The sequence below is a fragment of the Rana temporaria genome, chromosome 2, assembly GCF_905171775.1.
Source record: "Rana temporaria chromosome 2, aRanTem1.1, whole genome shotgun sequence".
Taxonomy (NCBI): Eukaryota; Metazoa; Chordata; class Amphibia; order Anura; family Ranidae; genus Rana; species Rana temporaria.
In genome coordinates this window covers 469,211,442-469,230,528 of record NC_053490.1, presented here as the reverse complement: position 1 = coordinate 469,230,528, position 19,087 = coordinate 469,211,442, and the positions used below count along the sequence as shown (strand labels likewise).

General features: G+C 42.7%; 1 protein-coding gene across 3 annotated transcripts in view; it reads left to right on the top strand.

Annotated features, from left to right (window-relative positions):
* ST3GAL6 (ST3 beta-galactoside alpha-2,3-sialyltransferase 6) overlaps positions 1-19,087 on the top strand; it is a 220,123-nt gene that overhangs the window by 53,867 nt on the left and 147,169 nt on the right. For all 3 annotated transcript variants that reach the window (XM_040338708.1, XM_040338710.1, XM_040338709.1), the window contains exon 2: positions 17,444-17,567. In XM_040338708.1, the coding sequence (XP_040194642.1) occupies positions 17,558-17,567 (10 nt within the window). In that variant the 5' untranslated portion in view covers positions 17,444-17,557. The remainder of the gene's footprint in view (positions 1-17,443; positions 17,568-19,087) is intronic.

Here is a 19,087-nt window from a genome sequence, read left to right as displayed (position 1 = left end):
AAGCTCCACATGCCAAATCACATAGTTTTCAGTTGTTCCTGTTCACCTGTGCCTAGTGTCGCTTAAGTTCGGGTTCACACTGGTACGACAAACGCTACGACATTGGAAGCTCATGTCACATGATGTGTGAAAACCAATGTTTCCCTATGGGAGCCGTCTTAACTGGTCCGACACAAATCGGTGCGACTTTGAAAATGCTCCCTGTACTACTTTGATCCTGCTTCAGCCCATTGAATATCACTGAAGTCGGATCGCCGTCTTGCATGATCCGACGTTCAAACAAAAACTCATGTGCAAGCAGTAAAAAAAAAAAAAAAAAAAAAAAAAAAAAAGCCTGTACAAACTAAAGACACTTGGCTCAAGTGTGAAGGCAGCCTTGGGCTCCACTTTTTTTTGCTCCTAGAAGCTAAATGGTGTTATCCTATGGGTCCTATGCATACTACTTTAGGGCAGACGATTAGCATTTCTTTGAGCTTCAACGTCTAGGAGAAGATTTTTTTATTTTTTTAGGAGCATTTTTCCAGCAGAATATTTTTTTTTTAAATGCTACTAAAAATGCTCCCAACAGCTTCTTGACCATTGGCTGAGAGCACTGGAGGATCTGATCGGCAGACCTTTTTCGGTCATGGACCATGGACAGAAACTGGCCGAACCGGCTGCAGTACACATGGGCCGATGCCACCAGACATTTGGACTGTCTGTACTAGGCTTAAAGGGGTTGTAAAGGTTTGTTTTTTATTTTCTAAATTGGTTCCTTTTAAGCTAGTGCATTGTTGGTTCACTTACCTTTTCCTTCGATTTCCCTTCTAAATGTTTTTTTCTTTGTCTGAATTTCTCACTTCCTGTTTCTCCTCAGTAAGTTTGCCCCCATCATCTGAGCGGTGTTTAGTCAGCCAGAACAGCTTACTGAGGAGAAACAGGAAGTGAGAAATTCAAAGAAAAAAAACATTTAGAAGGGAAATGGAAGGAAAAGGTAAGTGAACCAACAATGCACTAGCTTAAACGAACCTTTACAATCCCTTTAAGGGCTGTTGACCATAACAGAGATTTAGCTTTCCTTCATTTTAATCTTCTTCCTTCTTCACAGTGGTTGCACTTGACTGCTCCTCCTAACGCACGTCTCTGAGTCGACCAACACTGACAACAATGCACTCCGTATATATATATATATGGATTTTATATTCATTGTAGAGTTCAGTTTACTTTGTCTCTAGTGATCTTCTCAAATCTCCACTTTAAATACAATAATATGAAAGAACAAGTATATGAACACAGAAATAATAACTCCTAATATGTGACTATGGAAATCCCCCAAGTAGTCTTGGTTGGTTTTGAAATCAAATCTGGCAACCATCCATGTCCATTGTGTGTGGAAACATTAGATGCTTTGTTTTGTTTTTTCTACAATCATGCACTGGTTTGCTTTATGTCATAGTTTTCATAGGTAAGCCCGTAAAAGCCTTTTCTGTGTCTTGGTCCGGTCAAATGTCTGACAGGAGGTGAGACCTTAGAAAATCCTTTGTCCATTACAAATGGTGTTAATGTAAGCCCAGGTTCACACTGGGTACGATTTCCTTCGATTTGAGATGCGATTTCACATGTGAAATCGCATCTCAAATCGGCGGCAATTGTCGGTAATGACACTGTCCTAATCGGTGCGACGCCGCATCTGCGGCGCTGCACCGATTTCAAAAAGTACCGGTAGTTCCTGTACTACTTTTTGCGATTTCGGGCCGCGATTTACATAGACAAATGTGCGGAAACCTGCACAGATGTCTCTTAAATCGCGGCCGAAATCGGGACTGCCGGCGGGAGTGAAGCCGGCAGTTTTTTCCCTAAACAATATACTCCTTTCATTACCAAAAATATGAAATCATTTTTAAAATACATCCACGATCTTATGGCCTCCTGCACATTTTGCTCTCCCCCCCAGATTCCTTCCCTCCTGGCAGCAGAGTTTTGGCAGAAAAAAGAAACGCCTGATGCTTGTAAATATGTGTGTCACTGTTGTCACATATAGGTGCGTTTACAAATGCCAGGGCGCTTGGGCATTCATTTCATTGGCCGGAAAATTCATTTATTCTGGCCATGGAGATGAATTAATGCTCTAGCGCTAAACATGCCTAGTTAATGTATGTTTAGACGGGTTTAGACTCCTCAAATGTTTTTGTGCCAAAATGCCGCTGCTCCTGGTTGCACTGGGTGTGTCTTTTCGTTTTTTTTTTTTCTGCCTCTAAACACCTATGCGTGCATGGGTACATTAGGATACCATGCTGGGGCACGGAGGCAAAAAAAACTAAAACGTCAGATGCCCCCTAATAGCCTCTTTAAAAAAGTCCAGTGTGCATGAGGCCTATCGGTCTATATTCGCGCGTGAGTTTTTTTAATTACTACACAAGTGCTTAGAAGATTTAATTGGTATGAGAAGAGACATTTAAATTGGAGACTGGAAGTCCATGAAGATTTAAAAGTTGTTTTAGTTGCAAGCTGTAATTATAGAACAGACGCTTAGATTGTATTTCATGTCACATGAATGAAGTGGATTCCTTTGCTTGTCCTTTAAAGGGAAACTGTAATGGGTTTTAATACATTTTCTTTGTTTTGAAAGTTTATAACCAGATATTTTATATTATGTTATTATCGTTGCTATAAACCTATTACAAATTTCAATGTGTGAAATACATTTGGACTCTAGCACTTACCGTATTTATCGGGGTATTGCGCGCTCCCGCGTATAGCGCACACCCCTAATTTTGACCCGTTTTTCCTTTTAAAAAAAAAAACATTTTATTACATTTTACTACTTACAGTTTTGGTGTCTTGCCCGGCGGCCTCGTCCGGTCCAGTGTCCGTCTGCGGCCTCGGTGGTGTCCTCCCGGCTTCTCCCGCGCTGTGTTTATGTCGAAACTCTGCTTCCCGCGCTCAGTTTGAAGCCTCCGCCGACGTATACCGAGCGCAATACACTCGGGTATATTCGGCCAGGCTCGGCTTCTCACGCATAAAACGTCACAGAGCGTGACTACGAGTGAAGCCGAGCCTGGCCGAATGTACCCGAGCGTACTGCGCTCGGTATATGTCGGCGCAGGCATTCAAACACGGCGCGGGAAGTGGGTATCGGCGTATATCGCGCACCCACGATTTTGCCCTGATTTTCAGGGCAAAAAAGTGCGCGATATACGCTGATAAATACGGTAACTGCTCCTGTAGACAGCGCACAGGAGAAGAGGGGGGTGTCTGTTCTTTGAGTCACTTAGCTGACGTGTATGTGTGTGTGTGTCTTGAGATTTTGCTATTCATATCAGCATTTAGAGCAGTATTGTAGCACCAAAAAGAGAGGATTGTGGACTTGCTGGCCGTACACGGGCTGAATGTTGTGCGCCATTGTGTGTACGGCAGGGGCATGACCTAAAAAGGTCTGCTGATTGGCACCCATGTGACTGGCCAATGGCTGGGCACAATGACTGGTGTGTTCTGGTTGGGGGGGGGGGGGGGGAATACACAATAGCTTAGCGGGATAGATCGCTCTACTATCATTAGATTGTTAGTACAGTGGTTCCTCCTGAGCTCTTCAGTTTTTTTTTGTTCAGCCCGCTGAGTACACGTTTAGGACTTTCACACTGAGGCGGTTTGCAGGCGCTATTGCACTAAAAAGAGCGCCTGCAAACCGACCCTAAACAGCGGCTGCTGTTTCTCCAGTGTGAAAGCCTAAGGGCTTTCACACTGGATCGGTGCGCTAGCAGGACCGCTCCAAAAGTCCTGCTAGCAGCATCTTTGGAGCGGTGAGAAGAGCGGTGTGTATACCGCTCCTTCCCATTAAAACCGCTGTACCGCTGCAGAAGCGCATTGCCGGCGGTATTAACCCTTTTTTGGCTGCTAGCGGGGGTTAAAACTGCACGGCTATTGGCCGAATACTGCCGCAATTCCGACGGTATAGCGCCGCAAAAAATAGCGGCGCAGTGCCGTCACCGCACCTCCTGCCCTAGTGTGAAAGGGGCCTAAGATACCCAAACATTACACGCAGTTTAAAAGGGAATTGCAGGCTTTAAAAACAATAATCCTATCGTACTCCCCTCTAAGGCTGCATTTACGCTGAAAGCGCCGGCCGTTAGCGTTAAAGCGCCGGCCACTGTGGCGGCGCTTTACTGCTGTTTAAGCAGTGCTTATGTGCTGCTTTTCGGCTGCTAGCGGTGCACTTTAATTCCAAAGAAGGTGAATAAAACTCTGTGTTGTGGCACTTTTCAGGAGCGCTGCCCATTCATTGCAAGGCAAGGGGCATTTTGATTTGTTCAGATTTCATGTTTGAGGTTTACAGCCACTTCAGCAAACAGATATGTATACTAGAACTCTGCCTACTGGTGAAAGTGAGGATTTACAATATTATTTGTGTAACATTCCATACCTTAATAATTTAGTTTATTCAGCATGAAATGGAGCTTGGTTATGTAGCATGATGCTGTATATTCTGCAATATCTACATTTTTGGTAAACTCGTTCAATGAATCCAAGCTCTGCAAGCTGAGATAACATAACATTCACTTTATTGAGGCATTCACCCAATTTCACTTTAACCATGAGATAAACTGTCAGGAATATTTCTTTATCCCATTGTTTTGCAAATCTATGTACACTACAAACTGTATGATTTGAATCGGTTCTGATATCGCTGTTTTGCTAACCTGACAGCTTAATATTCTAAATAGGAAACCTTCATTTTGTTTGCAAATATTTAAAGATTCTAACTACCAGCAAGAATGAGTCCTTACATTTGAAGAGCACCTGTCATTTCAGATCCATCATGACAGCGGCTGTTTGGGGACATCCACTCACCTGCTGCCGCCACGTCCCTCACCTTGTTGTGTCACTACCACATCACCAGCCACCCCATTAAAGTGAATGAGACTGTCGGTGAGTCAACAGCGTGTCAAGAGGACGAGCTGCGCGGGACAGAGATGACAGTTGCTCTTTAAAATTTATGATTTAAATCGAGTTGATATAAATCAAGCATTTTTACTAGTGATTTAAATCAAATCCATCCTAATTCCATGCCACCTAAACAAACAAAAAAAAAGAAGAAAGACCTATACAATTTTTTTTTTTTTTTCATTTTTCTTTTTTTTACGGTCATTGGCCCTGACCCTAATAAAGTGAAATTTCCAACTAGATGGTACCTGGCCATCCCACATCGTCTGTGGATTTGTAGCTGCAGCCTGAGATGTCTTCTCACGTGCTGTCTAAACATGATATTGGAAGCACTAAGAAGTCATGCTGGTTGTACAGTGACGGTGATCACTTCTCTAGAAATAATGGTTTCTATTTCTTATTAATAAAGAAATTCTATTTCAAGTGGAAATTCCCTTAAAATTCATAATTGGATGTAAACTATTTCCTGTGTATGAAATCTACAAAAAAAATATGTAATTCCAAGAAACATGTAGTGTGATAGCGGAGTGATGAGTATCATACTTGTGTACATCCACTGACTCCTCCGATTAACCAAGCAAATCCCCTGATGATTTTACCTAGTTGCTAGTTGACAAAAAATGTTTCAACCGTCTCCTCGGCTGACACTTTGTATTCTGTATTGTATTCTGACAGCAGCACACAGAGCTGTCACAGTACAGAGATCAGCAGCTGCAGCCACTGGTCAAGAAATGTTTTTCCAGCTTCTCCTTTCGACAGAAGTCAATCAAGTGATCAAGTTCTTTTAAGCAGGAACAGCCACCCGATGATCCCTACTGAACCAGCCGAATATCTATATCAGTGTACGCCCAGATTAAGTCTAAACCACTTGCTTGCTATGCAGAAGATTTTAATTAGCTCAATCGCTAGCAATCGCTTGATTGCTTAGTAAATGAAACAAATGGCTCCCTATGGAGTACACCATAAGGAACAAATTGCTGCATTTGTTTAGTGATCAATCCCTTCTCTGAGACTCTCCTGTGTATTTCTAGCCTAATGAGATGATTACAAATAGTTAGTGTCACAGAGCGCTTATTATTATTTTTTATTATAGGTATTTATATTACACAGACAATAATTTTACGCAGTGCTTTACATGTATATTATACATTCACACCAGTCCTTGCCCTCAGGGAGCTTACCATATAATGTCCATAACTTACATTCATACACATACCCATTACAATGTAAGCTCTTATGAGCAAGGCCCTCTTAACCCTCTTGTATTTTATTGTATTGAAGGCCCCTTAACCCCCATGGGGTCATGGCTAGGAATTGGGTGTGGTAACACGTAAATTGTAAAGCTGTTACTGATGATTGGCTATATGACATGGGGTGGAGCCTGAGCTCCTTTAAACCCTGCCTGTCCGGCCTATTGTAATATGACGGCCAGGTGGGAGACCTATCATCCCAAGAGGATGTCATATGATATCCTCCCCAGGTTTGTGCCTCGCGTGTGCCCCACAAGCCATGCTCCGTCATGATCTGTCCTCCACCGTGTCCACTGGACTTGGCCGTTGAAAGATTACTGTACCGGCACCATGTGATCGCTGTGGCCAATCACAGCAGATAACATGACAGTTGTACACAATGAAAGACTTTGATTCATGTCTTTCATTGTGTACTATTGTGATGAGCTCTGTGATTGGTCACAGTGATCACATGGTACAGACAGGGCCAGTCGCAGCCCATCTGTACCATGCGATTAGCTGTGGCCAATCACAGCTAATCACAATAGTAAACACTGAATAGTTTTCATTCAGCAAAAATTATTGCTTGTAACTGTAAAATTCACTGTTAGAAGCAATCATAGGCCCAGATTCTCGTAGAATCGCGCAAAACTGTGCGGCCGTAACGTATCTCATTTACGTTACGCCGCCGCAAATTATACAGGCAAGTGATTTATTCACAAAGCACTCGCGTGTAAAGTTGCAGCGGCGTAGCGTAAATCACCGGGCGCAAGCCCGCCTAATTTAAATTAGGCGGGTAGGGGGCGTGTAGTATTTAAATTAAGCGCGTTCCCGCACCAAATGTACTGCGCATGCGCCGTCCGTAAAATATCCCAGGGTGCATTGCTCCAAATGACGTCGCAAGGACGTCATTGGTTTAGACGTGAACGTAAATGGCGTCCAGCCCCATTCACGGACGACTTACGCAAACGACGTAAATTTTTAAATTTCGACGCGGGAACGACGGCTATACTTAACCACTTAAGGACCGGACCAATATGCTGCTAAATGACCCAAGGGGTTTTTACAATTCGGCACTGCGTCGCTTTAACAGACAATTGCGCGGTCGTGCGACGTGGCTCCCAAACAAAATTGGCGTCCTTTTTTCCCCACATATTTTGGTGGTATTTGATCACCTCTGCGGTTTTTATTTTTTGCGCTATAAACAAAAATAGAGTGACAATTTTGAAAAAAAATCAATATTTTTTACTTTTTGCTATAATAAATATCCCCCAAAAACATATATAACATTTTTTTTTCCTCAGTTTAGGCCGATATGTATTCTTCTTCTACCTATTTTTGGTAAAAAAAATCGCAATAAGCGCTTATCGATTGGTTTTCGCAAAATTTATAGCGTTTACAAAATAGGGGATAGTTTTATTATTTTTTTTTTTACTACTAATGGCGGCGATCAGCGATTTTTTTTTTTTCGTGACTGCGACATTATGGCGGACACTTCGGACAATTTTGACACATTTTTGGGACCATTGTCATTTTCACAGCAAAAAATGCATTTAAATTGCATTGTTTATTGTGAAAATTGCAGTTTGGGAGTTAACCACAGGGGGCGCTGTAGGACTTAGGGTTCACCTAGTGTGTGTTTACAACTGTAGGGGGGTGTGGCTGTAGGTCTGACATCATCGATCGAGTTTCCCTATAAAAGGGATCACACGATCGATGCAGCCGCCACAGTGAAGCCGTGTTTACATACGACTCTCCCCGTTCTTCAGCTCCGGGGAGCGATCGCGACGGAGCGGCTAGAAACGAATAGCCGCGCCGTCGTCCCGGATCGATCCCCGCGGGAATCCGACCGCCGCATGTAGCGGACCCCCGACCCACGTCTAGGCAGGGACGTACAGGTACGCCAATGTGCCTGTACGTGCCATTCTGCCGACGTATATGTACATGCGGCGGTCGGGAAGTGGTTAACATTGGTTGCCCCTCATATAGCAGGGGCAATTTTACGCCGGGCAAACCTAACGTAAACATCGTAACTTCACTGCGTCGACCGCGCGTACGTTCGGGAATTCGCGTATCTAGCTAATTTGCATACTCGACGGGGAAAACGACGGAGGCGACACCTAGCGGACAAAATTTTTTTTTTTTATTTAAGATCCGACGGCGTAAGAGCCTTACGCCTGTCGGATCTAATGGATATCTATGCGTAACTGATTCTAAGAATCAGTCGCATAGACACGACGGCCCAAATTATGACTTACGACGGCGTACATTTCGTTGCGCCGTCGTAAGCCCTTTGAGAATCTGGGCCATAGTGTGTAAAATAAATCCTGATCACCTCCCTAGAGTAGTACAGTGTTACTATGGTCACTGTATGTAGTAACAAAAAAAATGTATGTTAAAAAAAAGTTAAATTTTTTTACATACTGTCAGTATTCCTCATCACTGCCACATCAGTTATATTATGATGCTGTTCTGCACTGGTGACAGTATGTAGAGAATGTTAAGTTGTGAAAAGCGTCCAGCACCCCCCCCCCCCCGCCTTCAAAAAAAAGTGTGACACAAAATTACAACTTAAAATAAATAATTAATATACTTTCCAAAAAGGGGTAATTTGGGGGGGTATTTGTACGGTCCTGTCGTTTTCGGACCTCAAGAAATGATAGACTGTCGGTACATCAGGATTGATACATTTTTAGATATATACCATAGTTTGTGGTCTCTCTAACTTTCCTACAGAATAAATATACACAGATTTGGGTTATTTTCACCAAAGAAATATAGCAGAATACATTTTGACCTAAATTTATAAAGAAACATTTTGAAAATAATCTGATAGTGGTAAATACCACCGAAAGAAAGCTCTACTTGTGTGAACAAAATTATAAAAAATGTATTTGGGTCCATTGCTGCATAACCACAAATTTGTCATTCAAAGTGCTCAGCGCTGAAAGCTGAAAAATGACCTGGGCAGGAAGGGGGGGTATAAGTGCCCTGTAGGTAAGTGGTTAAAAGTAGTTTCTGAGGTAAAACCTGTGCCTGTGAAGAACTGGGTCTGGCAGAGTTGCCCATCTTCCTGCCCTATATGTGGTCTGTCACAGCTTTCTGTACTTTATTTTTTACCTTTCCAGTAAGAAAAGTTTCCATAATGGGCTATGCCCTTGATTGGAAGTTGGAGTTGGTCTAATGTCTGTCCAGCACTTCCGGTAAGGACATGCCCCTTTAGACTTGGTTTACCTAAGGTTGAAATGTGCTCGCAGTACAGCTGTGACTGGCACTGGTTAAAATCGTTTACGCTAAAACATTGTCTGTGTTTAAAATCTTTAAAGCTATGGCCTTTGTCCTTTCTAACTAAATTGTTCTACATGGTGGGTTCTTTGTGTGCAAGGTTACTGAATTATCATTTGGGATTCAAGCCTATACTCCTTAGCAGTCATGTAACTGTACTGTCTCCCTTTATATTGTAAGTCCCGGTGCACACTTGTGCGATGCAGGAGCGATTCCTGTGTGGGTTCCCACATCACACCTGAATCACACGCTGGTTCACACTGACATCTGCGAACCGCTGCGTGTCAGTGTAAAGGTAATGACACGATTCGCAGATCAGTGTGAACTGTAAAATGGTGCAGGAATCTGATCACATAGCTGTGAACACCTAAGTGATCTGATTCCAAGGAGGACCAAAAAAGTCCTGCATCATTGTAATGCAATTTCAGCCAGACAATTTGTCTGGCTGAATTTGCATCGCACAGCAATGCTGTGCGAATCACATGCAATGTCTGTGATCGCACAAGTGTGAACCCAGCCTTAAAGGAGAAGTCCAGCCTGAGCTTGTTTGGCTGGGCTTCTCCTATGCATAGGGTCACAGGAGTGCAATTTGTTTTGCACTCCTGTGACCCGTTTTCAGCAGAGAGTAGACTGAAATCCGCTCTCTGCTGACGTCACTGGAATCAGTCCACGCACCACATCATCGCGACCATAAAGACTGGATCTGCCAGGTGCCAGGACTGATGGCTGTCTCAGCCTCTCAGCAAGCTGCTTCCCGCCCCTCCACAACTCCGCGCTCCAGTGAGCGTGAAGGAGCAGGCTGGGGGACAGATGCAGCATCGGACCAATGCTGCATCTACCTAGGTAAGTATGAATGGGCAAAAAAAAAACAAAAAAAACATACTTCTCTTTTAAGCACCGCGCAAACTGTTGGCGCTATATAAATCCTTTATAATAATATTGACAGGAGACAATTGACCTACAAGCATGTCTTTTGAATGTGGGAGGAAACCGGAGTACCTGGGAGAACATGCAAATTCCAGGCAGGTAGTGTGGCTGGGATTTGAACCGACACGCTTGATGTTTTGCCACTTTGTGTCTGTGCTATAGCTGAATGATGGCTAAAGCGCGGACTTGCTTTGCTGCAAAGGGTGTCAATAGATGCTGATGGCAGGAGGATAAAAAAGGTGACAGAGGGACATCGGTCCCGATCAGGGAGAGCTGCCCAGCTCATGTGTGCCACCTACCAGTGCACAACAGTGCCACCTATTAAAGTCACTAATCAGTGCCTCAACAGTGCTGCCCATCATTGTCACCTACCAGTGCCCCCTTATCTGTGCCCATCAGTGCATCCTATCAGTGCCCATCAATGCCCCCTCATCAGTGCATATCAATAAAGGAGAAAAAATACCCGTTTGCAAAATTTTATAACACATTTTTTCTTTTTAATTTTCCATCTTTTTTTTTGTTTGTTTAGCAAAAAATAAAAACTCCAGTGGTGATTAAATGCCACCAAAAGAAAGCTCTATTTATGTGAAAAAAATGATAAAAATTGGGTACAGTGTTGTTTGACCGCGCAATTGTCATTCAAAGTGCATTAAGTGCCCAGTAAGCAAGTGGTTAATCATAGTTTGAATGTACCAAAAATAATACAGTGCTGCCAATGCTTGCCATTTGTTTAAATCTTCCACATTCTGCTTTTTGTAGTAATAAGTTGTTTCCCCAACAGCAATATGTGTGCGAGGATGGCATGAAAGGAGTATATTATATTTTGACCATAGATGCACTACGCTAAATGCGTGTGTTTGTATAAAATATAAAGGCATATAGTTTAGTTTTAGATATAGGAACGTGGTATCCTGAGCTTTTTTTTTTTTGCTTTTTTCAGCATTATGAGGAATGTGTATGAGGAAAGTCAACCCCTAAACATCTCATCTTGGGATAACATGCTAGGTTTATGAATGGATTAGTAAGCAGAATGTCTTTTTTTTTTGTTTTTTGTTTTTAAATGATTATGTTCCCATACATCAGCCATGCTGGCACAATAAATCTACCTTCAGGTACAACCGTCGTGCTGCCGTTCCAGAAACAACAACATTTAGCTTTGCCAACCATCTTGTGTTTGTGCCAGTGAAAACGTTATACAGACACCTGTACTGGGTTACCTCATGGGAAGCAGGCATTCAGACAGCTTTTCTAAACTATTCCTTTTTTCTTGTGTAAAAACTGTTGCCTGGCAGCACAAGTAGGCACTGCTTAATATTGTTGCCCAGTTGGCACATTTTTCATTTACTGCAGATTTCTTAAAGGGGTTGTAAAGGTAATCCCCCCCCCCCCCTAAATAGCTTCCTTTTACCTTAGTGCAGTCCTCCTTCACTTACCTCATCCTTCCATTTTGCTTTTAAATGTCCTTATTTCTTCTGAGAAATCCTCACTTCCTGTTCTCCTGTCTGTAACTCCACACAGTAATGCAAGGCTTTCTCCCTGGTGTGGAGAAAGCCTCTTGAGGGGGCAAGCAGGCAAGTCAGGACACTCTCTACTTTGCAGATAGAGAAAGGAGCTGTGTGTTAGTGGGCGTCCTGACACTCCTGCTCACCCCTCCCCCCTCAAGAGGCTTTCTTCACACCAGGAAGAAAGCCTTGCATTACTGTGTGGAGTTACACTCAGAAGAACAGGAAGTGAGGATTTCTCAGAAGAAATAAGGACAATTAAAAGCAAAATGGAAGGATGAGGTAAGTGAAGGAGGACTGCACTAAGGTAAAGGAAGCTATTTAGGGAAATTTGTTTTTACCTTTACAACCCCTTTAATGCCAGATTTCAAATGCCGCAAAATGTAGGCTCTCCGGTTTTAATGGACATGGGGGTGATTTACTAAACCTGGACAGTGCAAAATCCGATCCAGCTGTGCATAGAAGCCGATAGGCTTCTAGGGTTTATGCTCAATTCACAACTTGGGATCCAACTTGTGAGACCCCAAGTTGCGTGACTTGTGAAATCCCTTTTTAGTCAATGAGAGCTGTCTTAAAGTGGAACTTCAGTAGTTTATTTCAGCTTTCCATCTATTAAACCTTCTGCCCTTGTTTTAATTTTGAATAGTAAAATATATTTTTTTCTGCCAGTAAATACCTTTATACAGGTCACTTCCTGTTTCTTGTCTGGTAAAAAGCCTAGGCTTATGACATCATGCACAACTCTCTCTCACTCTTGTGACAGTTTGCCAGGAAGGGAGGGGGGGTGAGTAATAAGGGGGCCAATGAGAGCTGCAGGACTGCATAGCTGTAGGTGTGCCTCTGTGTCTTTGTAAATCCAGGAATTGAACAGGCAGCAGCTTCAGCTGCCCACAGTTAAGATGGTTGCAGCCAGACTCAGTGGAGGGAGATTTCTGCAGCATATTTGGCAAGTACAGAATCACTGTATATATAAAATAATATGCAAAGTGGTTGGAGGGAAGCTTTAGAATGGCGAAGATGTTTTTATTACAAATTATGGGAGCAGACTGCAGTTCTTTAGCCACCGCAAACCGCCGTAGCTGTACGTCGTTACTTTGACGTAGAATACCGGGGTTATGGCAGCAGATAGCTTCGGAAACGGTGGGCGGTCCTCTTTAAGATAAGTGGTCTCCACAGTGGATTGGTAGCAAGATCACTTTTATTGGCAGCGGGAGAGGTGCCCAGCGGGCAGTCAGCTGAGTGCCGAAAGGCGCTCTGAAGTAAGCTATTATACGGCATCGTTTTATAAATGTCATGCACTGCGGAGCTTACTGTTATATATCGGAGGGAACTATAGAATTTTTTTTTTTTTTACCTTTTTAAACACTTTAAGTATTTCATGTGTTTCTTTCTACATTTAGTAGTTAATAAAACAAAATGAGAAAAGAGTAAAAAGCAGGGTGTGCTGTATTTAGCCAAATGTTGCCTTCTAAAGTCAGTCTTCCACCCCCTCCAGCACCTTACTGTTTGATAGGCTATAGGAGAGTATTCCGATTTCCATTTTGTACATGATATGACAGGTAAGGCAGCTATGTTTGTCACTTTGTGAGTTTTAAATTGGCCCTCTGCCATTTTCACTGTGTGTGTTTTTCCCAAGATAAAAAGCAAGGAAATCCATGAATGTACACGGACAACGGATCTCTGCTTCAGTCTTGTATTCATCATTTGGCATCTTACTTTGCTGCTACAATATAGTATTGTGTTTGGAGTGCTGCCAGTGCAATTGTTTGGGTAGTACTTTTCCCAAGACTCCCGATGAACAAAAGTCTGACATTGTTGGGCTCTGCCTTGTGTGCGTGACTGATGTCTTCCAGAACTGAATGTAAAACTTATGAATGGAAACCAGAGGTGGCATGTATTAGGAGGAAGTTTAATTTTGGCTGCTCTTCATCAGGAAGAGAACAAAGGGCTATAGTTACAGAATTTCCCCCTATTCTTACTATTATTGGGCTGAATCTTAAAGCAGAGGTCCGCCTAAAAAAAAAAAAAATATTTAAAGCGGGAGTTCACCAAAAATTTTTTTTTTAACATTAGATTGGGCCTAATTATGGGAAGCAGAATCGGGTGTTTTGTTTAAAATCAATGCAGTACTTACCGTTTTAGAGATAGATGTTCTCCGCCGCTTCCGGGTATGGTCTTCGGGACTGGGCGTTCCTATTTGATTGACAGCATTCTGACGCGTCACGAGTTGCCAAACGTTGGTGCGGCTCTATACGGCGCCTGCGCACCGACGTTCGGCTACTTTTGGAAACTGGTGACGCGCTGTATGCGACGGTCGGAAGGCTGTCAATCAAATAGGAACGCCCAGTCCCGCAGCCCATACCACGGAGAACATCGATCTCTAAAAAGGTAAGTACTGCATTGATTTTAAACAAAACACCCGATTCTGCTTCCCGTAATTAGGCCCAATCTAATGTTAAAAATTGATTTTTTGGGTGAACATCCACTTTAAGGCCAGCAGCTACACATACTGCAGCTGCTGACTTTTAAAGCGGGAGTTCACCAAAAAAAAAAATGTTTAACATTACATTCAGCCGAGTTGTTAGAATGACATTAGGCTGTTTTTTAATCTCCTTGCCGTACATTCTGTTTTATTTATATATATATATATAATGTTCACCGCGGCTTCCGGGTATAATCTGCAGGACTGGGCGTTCCTAATTGATTGACATGCTTCCGACCGGCGCATACAGCACGTCACGAGTTGCAGAAGGAAGCCAGACTGCCAGTTGGCTCTATACGGCGCCTGCGCACCGACGTTCGGCTTCTTTCGGCAACTCGTGACGCGCTGTATGCGCCGGTCGGAAGTATGTCAATCAATTAGGAACGCCCAGTCCCGCAGATTATACCCGGAAGCCGCGGTGAACATATATATATAAACCAGTATGTACGGCAAGGAAATAAAAAAAAAAAAAAAGCCTAATGTCATTCTAACAACTCGGCTGAATGTAATGCTAAAAAAAAGTGTTCATGGGGAACGACTTGTCATGCGACTTTGCAGTCCCAAATTGTAGGACAAGTTGTACAAGTGTTAAAGGGGCCTAACACTCTCTCTAAGTCCATTTTCACACTTGTAAGACTTGTCCTGTGACTTGGGACTGCCAAGTCGCATGACAAGTCATTTCCAACGACAACCATTCATATTGGTATGACTTCAAGTCGTGCCGACTTCAAAGTAGTCCCTGCACTACTTTGGTCCAACTTCCATGCGAGTTGAGGTCCATAGACCTCAATGTTAAATCCTCAAAGTTGCATGCAAATTGCACCTGAGTAATATAGACGCAATTTCTGTACAACTTTGTAAGCACAAAAGCTGAAAAAGGAGAAAATTGTGAAGTCTTGGGAAAGTCTTTCAGTGGAGTTGTGGCAACGGTTTGATTCTACTGAAAACTGGTTTATATAAAGCATGTTCAATAGGAAGTTGAGTCATTTGTTTTTTTGTGGAATGGGGAAATGTGGTTACAAAACCGAGCACTACAGTTGTGCATGAAGGATTTCCCTTCTGGTGAAATGTTGGCAATAATTTGTCAGCCATGAACCTCTCTGTGTTTGATTTGGAAAAGCTATATGCATCTATATAATAATAGTTACAAATGGTTGGTGGGCCTGGTGCTTGTTTTCTCTCTGAGAGAGATAAATTATAGAGGGTTTTCTTTCTGAAATTTTTAGTTACCTGGCTAATATACCAACCATCTAACTTTCCTAATAAATACACTTGTGTCCTAAAGTCAAAATAAAGGCAAAGCTGTTTTTTCGTTTTGGATAGAGTGGAGATAGGTTAGAAATACCTCTGCCACTGTTGGGCCCCTCCGGTGCCTCCGTGAAGTGGGATCCGCTTGCTCAGTGGGGGATCTCTACGTTGATCTTTGCTTAGCAGTCGAATGACAGCTCCGGAGCAGAGGAGGACACTTCCCACTCTCCTCTATGGGGCAATCGGATTGGAAACGCACCGCCTATCTGTTTCCCGTCCCATGCCATCCAATCCACCAGATGGATGGGGAATAGGTCCCCCATCTGTCTGTTTTTGGCCAACAGGATCGGATGGCGGCAGGTGTCGGCAGACGGGTCCATGCTGACATTCGCCGCTCCATAGAAGAGACTGGAGGGTCCAATCAGGTCCGCCTGAAAAACTGATCAGATCTCTTGTGTGAAAGGGGCCTTTTAGAGATTCAGCATCTCTATTTGTGTGGTTTATCCTTTTTAATGAAAGTGAAAGTAAAAAGAAAATCACAAGTTTCGGATTGTCCCCTGAAAATTAAAGTGGATGTAAATCTGATTGGTGAAATTTGACCTATGCACATATATAGCTTTAGTGTGTTCTCATCTCTCTCCAAAGCCCTAAGTTCTGTGTGTTTCTTCTGTTTCTTTTCTCTGTTATTAGCATGATAACTTCTGACAAGTTCTCTGTCAACCCAGATAAAACCAGCCTGAAATTTGTGTCGGGGAGGTTGCAGAGAGCTTGCCTTGTCACAGCACAGTGGAGGGGGGGGGGAGCCTTTCCTCCAATCAGCTGTCTTGGCTCTATGCCAAGAATCCACTCCCAGTGCTGAACAGGAAGAGAAAATCTCTAAAATGATGTGCACTTTCTAAAGAAAATATAAAGACGAAGACAGCAGATATACATGTAAAACTTTATGTATGGAGATTTGTTTCCTCTCTGTGCATCATCTGAGGCTGTTCACGTCACTGAGTATATATATGTGAGGGTTTGCATCCACTTTAATAGGGAGGAAATCTTGGGGTGACTTTTGGGACCCCAAGAGATTTTGTTAATTTGCAGGGATTTTTTGTAACTTCCTGTTTTGGCTATGGGACAGGAAATGAAAGTAAATCTCCACAATGGGACACAGATGGCAAAGAAAAAAAAATTCCAGGCGGTATAACCCTCCCTTACTATATCCAAGATGGGAAGAAAAAAGTTTTGCCTATCATTCTACTTTAAGCTATTGACCTAAAGTGATTGTAAATGGGGGAAAAAAACAAAGAAAAACAATCATCACTATATTTATCTACTCTGTGCAATTAAATTGCACAGAGCGGGCCAAAACCTCCTCTTCTGGGTCCACATTACTTCTCCTATCTGTCCAGTGAAGCCACTTCCCCTAGGGGCTATCGTGAGTGCTTGCTGCTGCATCAGTTGACACCCAGTGGGGACTCTGCCCCACCCCCCACTCCCTCGTCATTGGAATTGATTGACCGGAACGGGAGTCAGTGGGGAGGGAGACAGTGGCTCTCGTGCATGTTGCTGGATCAGGCTCACATAAGAATAAGGGGGGGGGGGGATCCAGCAGCAGAAGAGAAGGTCATTTACCTTAATGTATAGAATGCATGAATAAACTGTTGCACACAGAAGGTATTTTTATCTGAATCAGGGTTGAGGGGTTCAGGTTGGGTTAAGTGTTAAGGTAAAGGATTCTTCTCGTGTTAGGCTAAGTGGTGGGGGTGTGGATAAAAGTTTATTTTCACAGTTTGGTTGGTTGTTCGATAAAAATTTTAGGGGCATGTTTTTAGCATCTCAATTTTTTTTTTTTTTTTTTGTAGGATGTTTCAATGTGGACGACATCTGAGTTGAAGGACGGACACAAAGATTGCAATGAAGATTTGACAGATTCGTATTGGGTGTTCCGGACTGGACTGGTATAGTGGTTCTGTACCATGTATCAAAGTAGGTACATTCATAGCTCATATTCATCTATTCTGTCATTCTGATGAGTGGATTGCATTAACCCCCCCCCCCTCAGACCCTCAGAAGGTGGTTAGAGCTTCACACACAATACAACTTCTCAAACACGAACATTGAGCACTGCGCTCCTGAAGAGCATTTTGCTTGACTGAGTATTCCTGTTTAGGTATAATATTGTAGTTGTGCTTCCATACATGTGTTTTTTTTATTTCACATATATCTAAAGGCAATAAATATACATTACGCTCTAGTAAACCATACCTTCCTGCAGCCAATTGCCGGTCTCCTCTATATCATTTTCTGCTGTGATAGTTTTGTCTGGCTGATGGCTGCCCACAATGGGTAAATAAGGCAGACCAGGGATCATCGATCACCTATAAGAATAAATGATGGGTCAAATGTTTTTTAAAACCCTGAGAACTTTAATTTACAGTGGGCTGCAGAAATTCTACAGAAGGAAGCCAATCTCAAACTACTTTTCCTTTTAGTTTAGTAGTACCTAACGGCCAATAGCAAACGTGAGAGTTCTAAGCTATAACTACATTCTCTGTACAGCCAAATGGACATTGATAATTAGAAAGCACAGAACAATATTTAGTAACGAGCACGCGAAGGTTCTTTTTGTATACAGTGTCTTGAAAAAGTATTCATACTTGAAATTTTCCACATTATGTCATGTTACAACCAAAAACGTAAATGTATTTTATTGGGATTTTATGTGATAGACCAACACAGAGTGGCACAAAATTGTAAAGTGGAAGGAAAATGATAAATCGTTTTCAATTTTTCTTTACAAATAAATATCTGAAAAATGTGGGGTGCATTTGTATTCAGCCCCCTTTACTCTGATTGAAAAGAAGCGGAACAATGGGGCCAGTCATGGACTTTAAAGGCACGGTAATAAAGTAGGCATATAATCAAAGATAAGGTATAAAAGATTTATTATAAACAATACATATAAAAACAAGTTCTAGAAGAACTGGACATAGCAGAAAACTTAAACCAGATTCTCTCAACCAACAGAAAAACAAACAAAAAGATAGTGGATTTAAGCCAACCCAGCATTCGTCTCAACCTACACACATCGGGCCGGATTCAGAAAGAAGATACAACGGCGTATCTCCTAATCCGGCCGTCGTATCTATGCGCCTGATTCATAGAATCAGGTTACGCATAAATATGCCTAAGATCCGACAGGTGTAAGTGACTTACACTGTCGGATCTTAGGCTGCAATTCCAGGCCGGCCGCTAGGTGGCGCTTCCATATCTTTTACGTGTCAAATATGCAAATCGGCATTTACGCCGATTCAGAAACGAACGACCGCCCGGCGCTTTTTTTTTATGTCGTTTGCGTTCGGCTTTTTCCGGCGGAAAGTTACCCCTGCTATAGGGGTAAGTGCGGCGTATCCTATGTCCTCTTCTTTTCAATTATATTAGGACGTGGCACGTTTATCCCTATGTATCCGCAGCACCACTCTGCGTATTGATACATATTTTCTCTA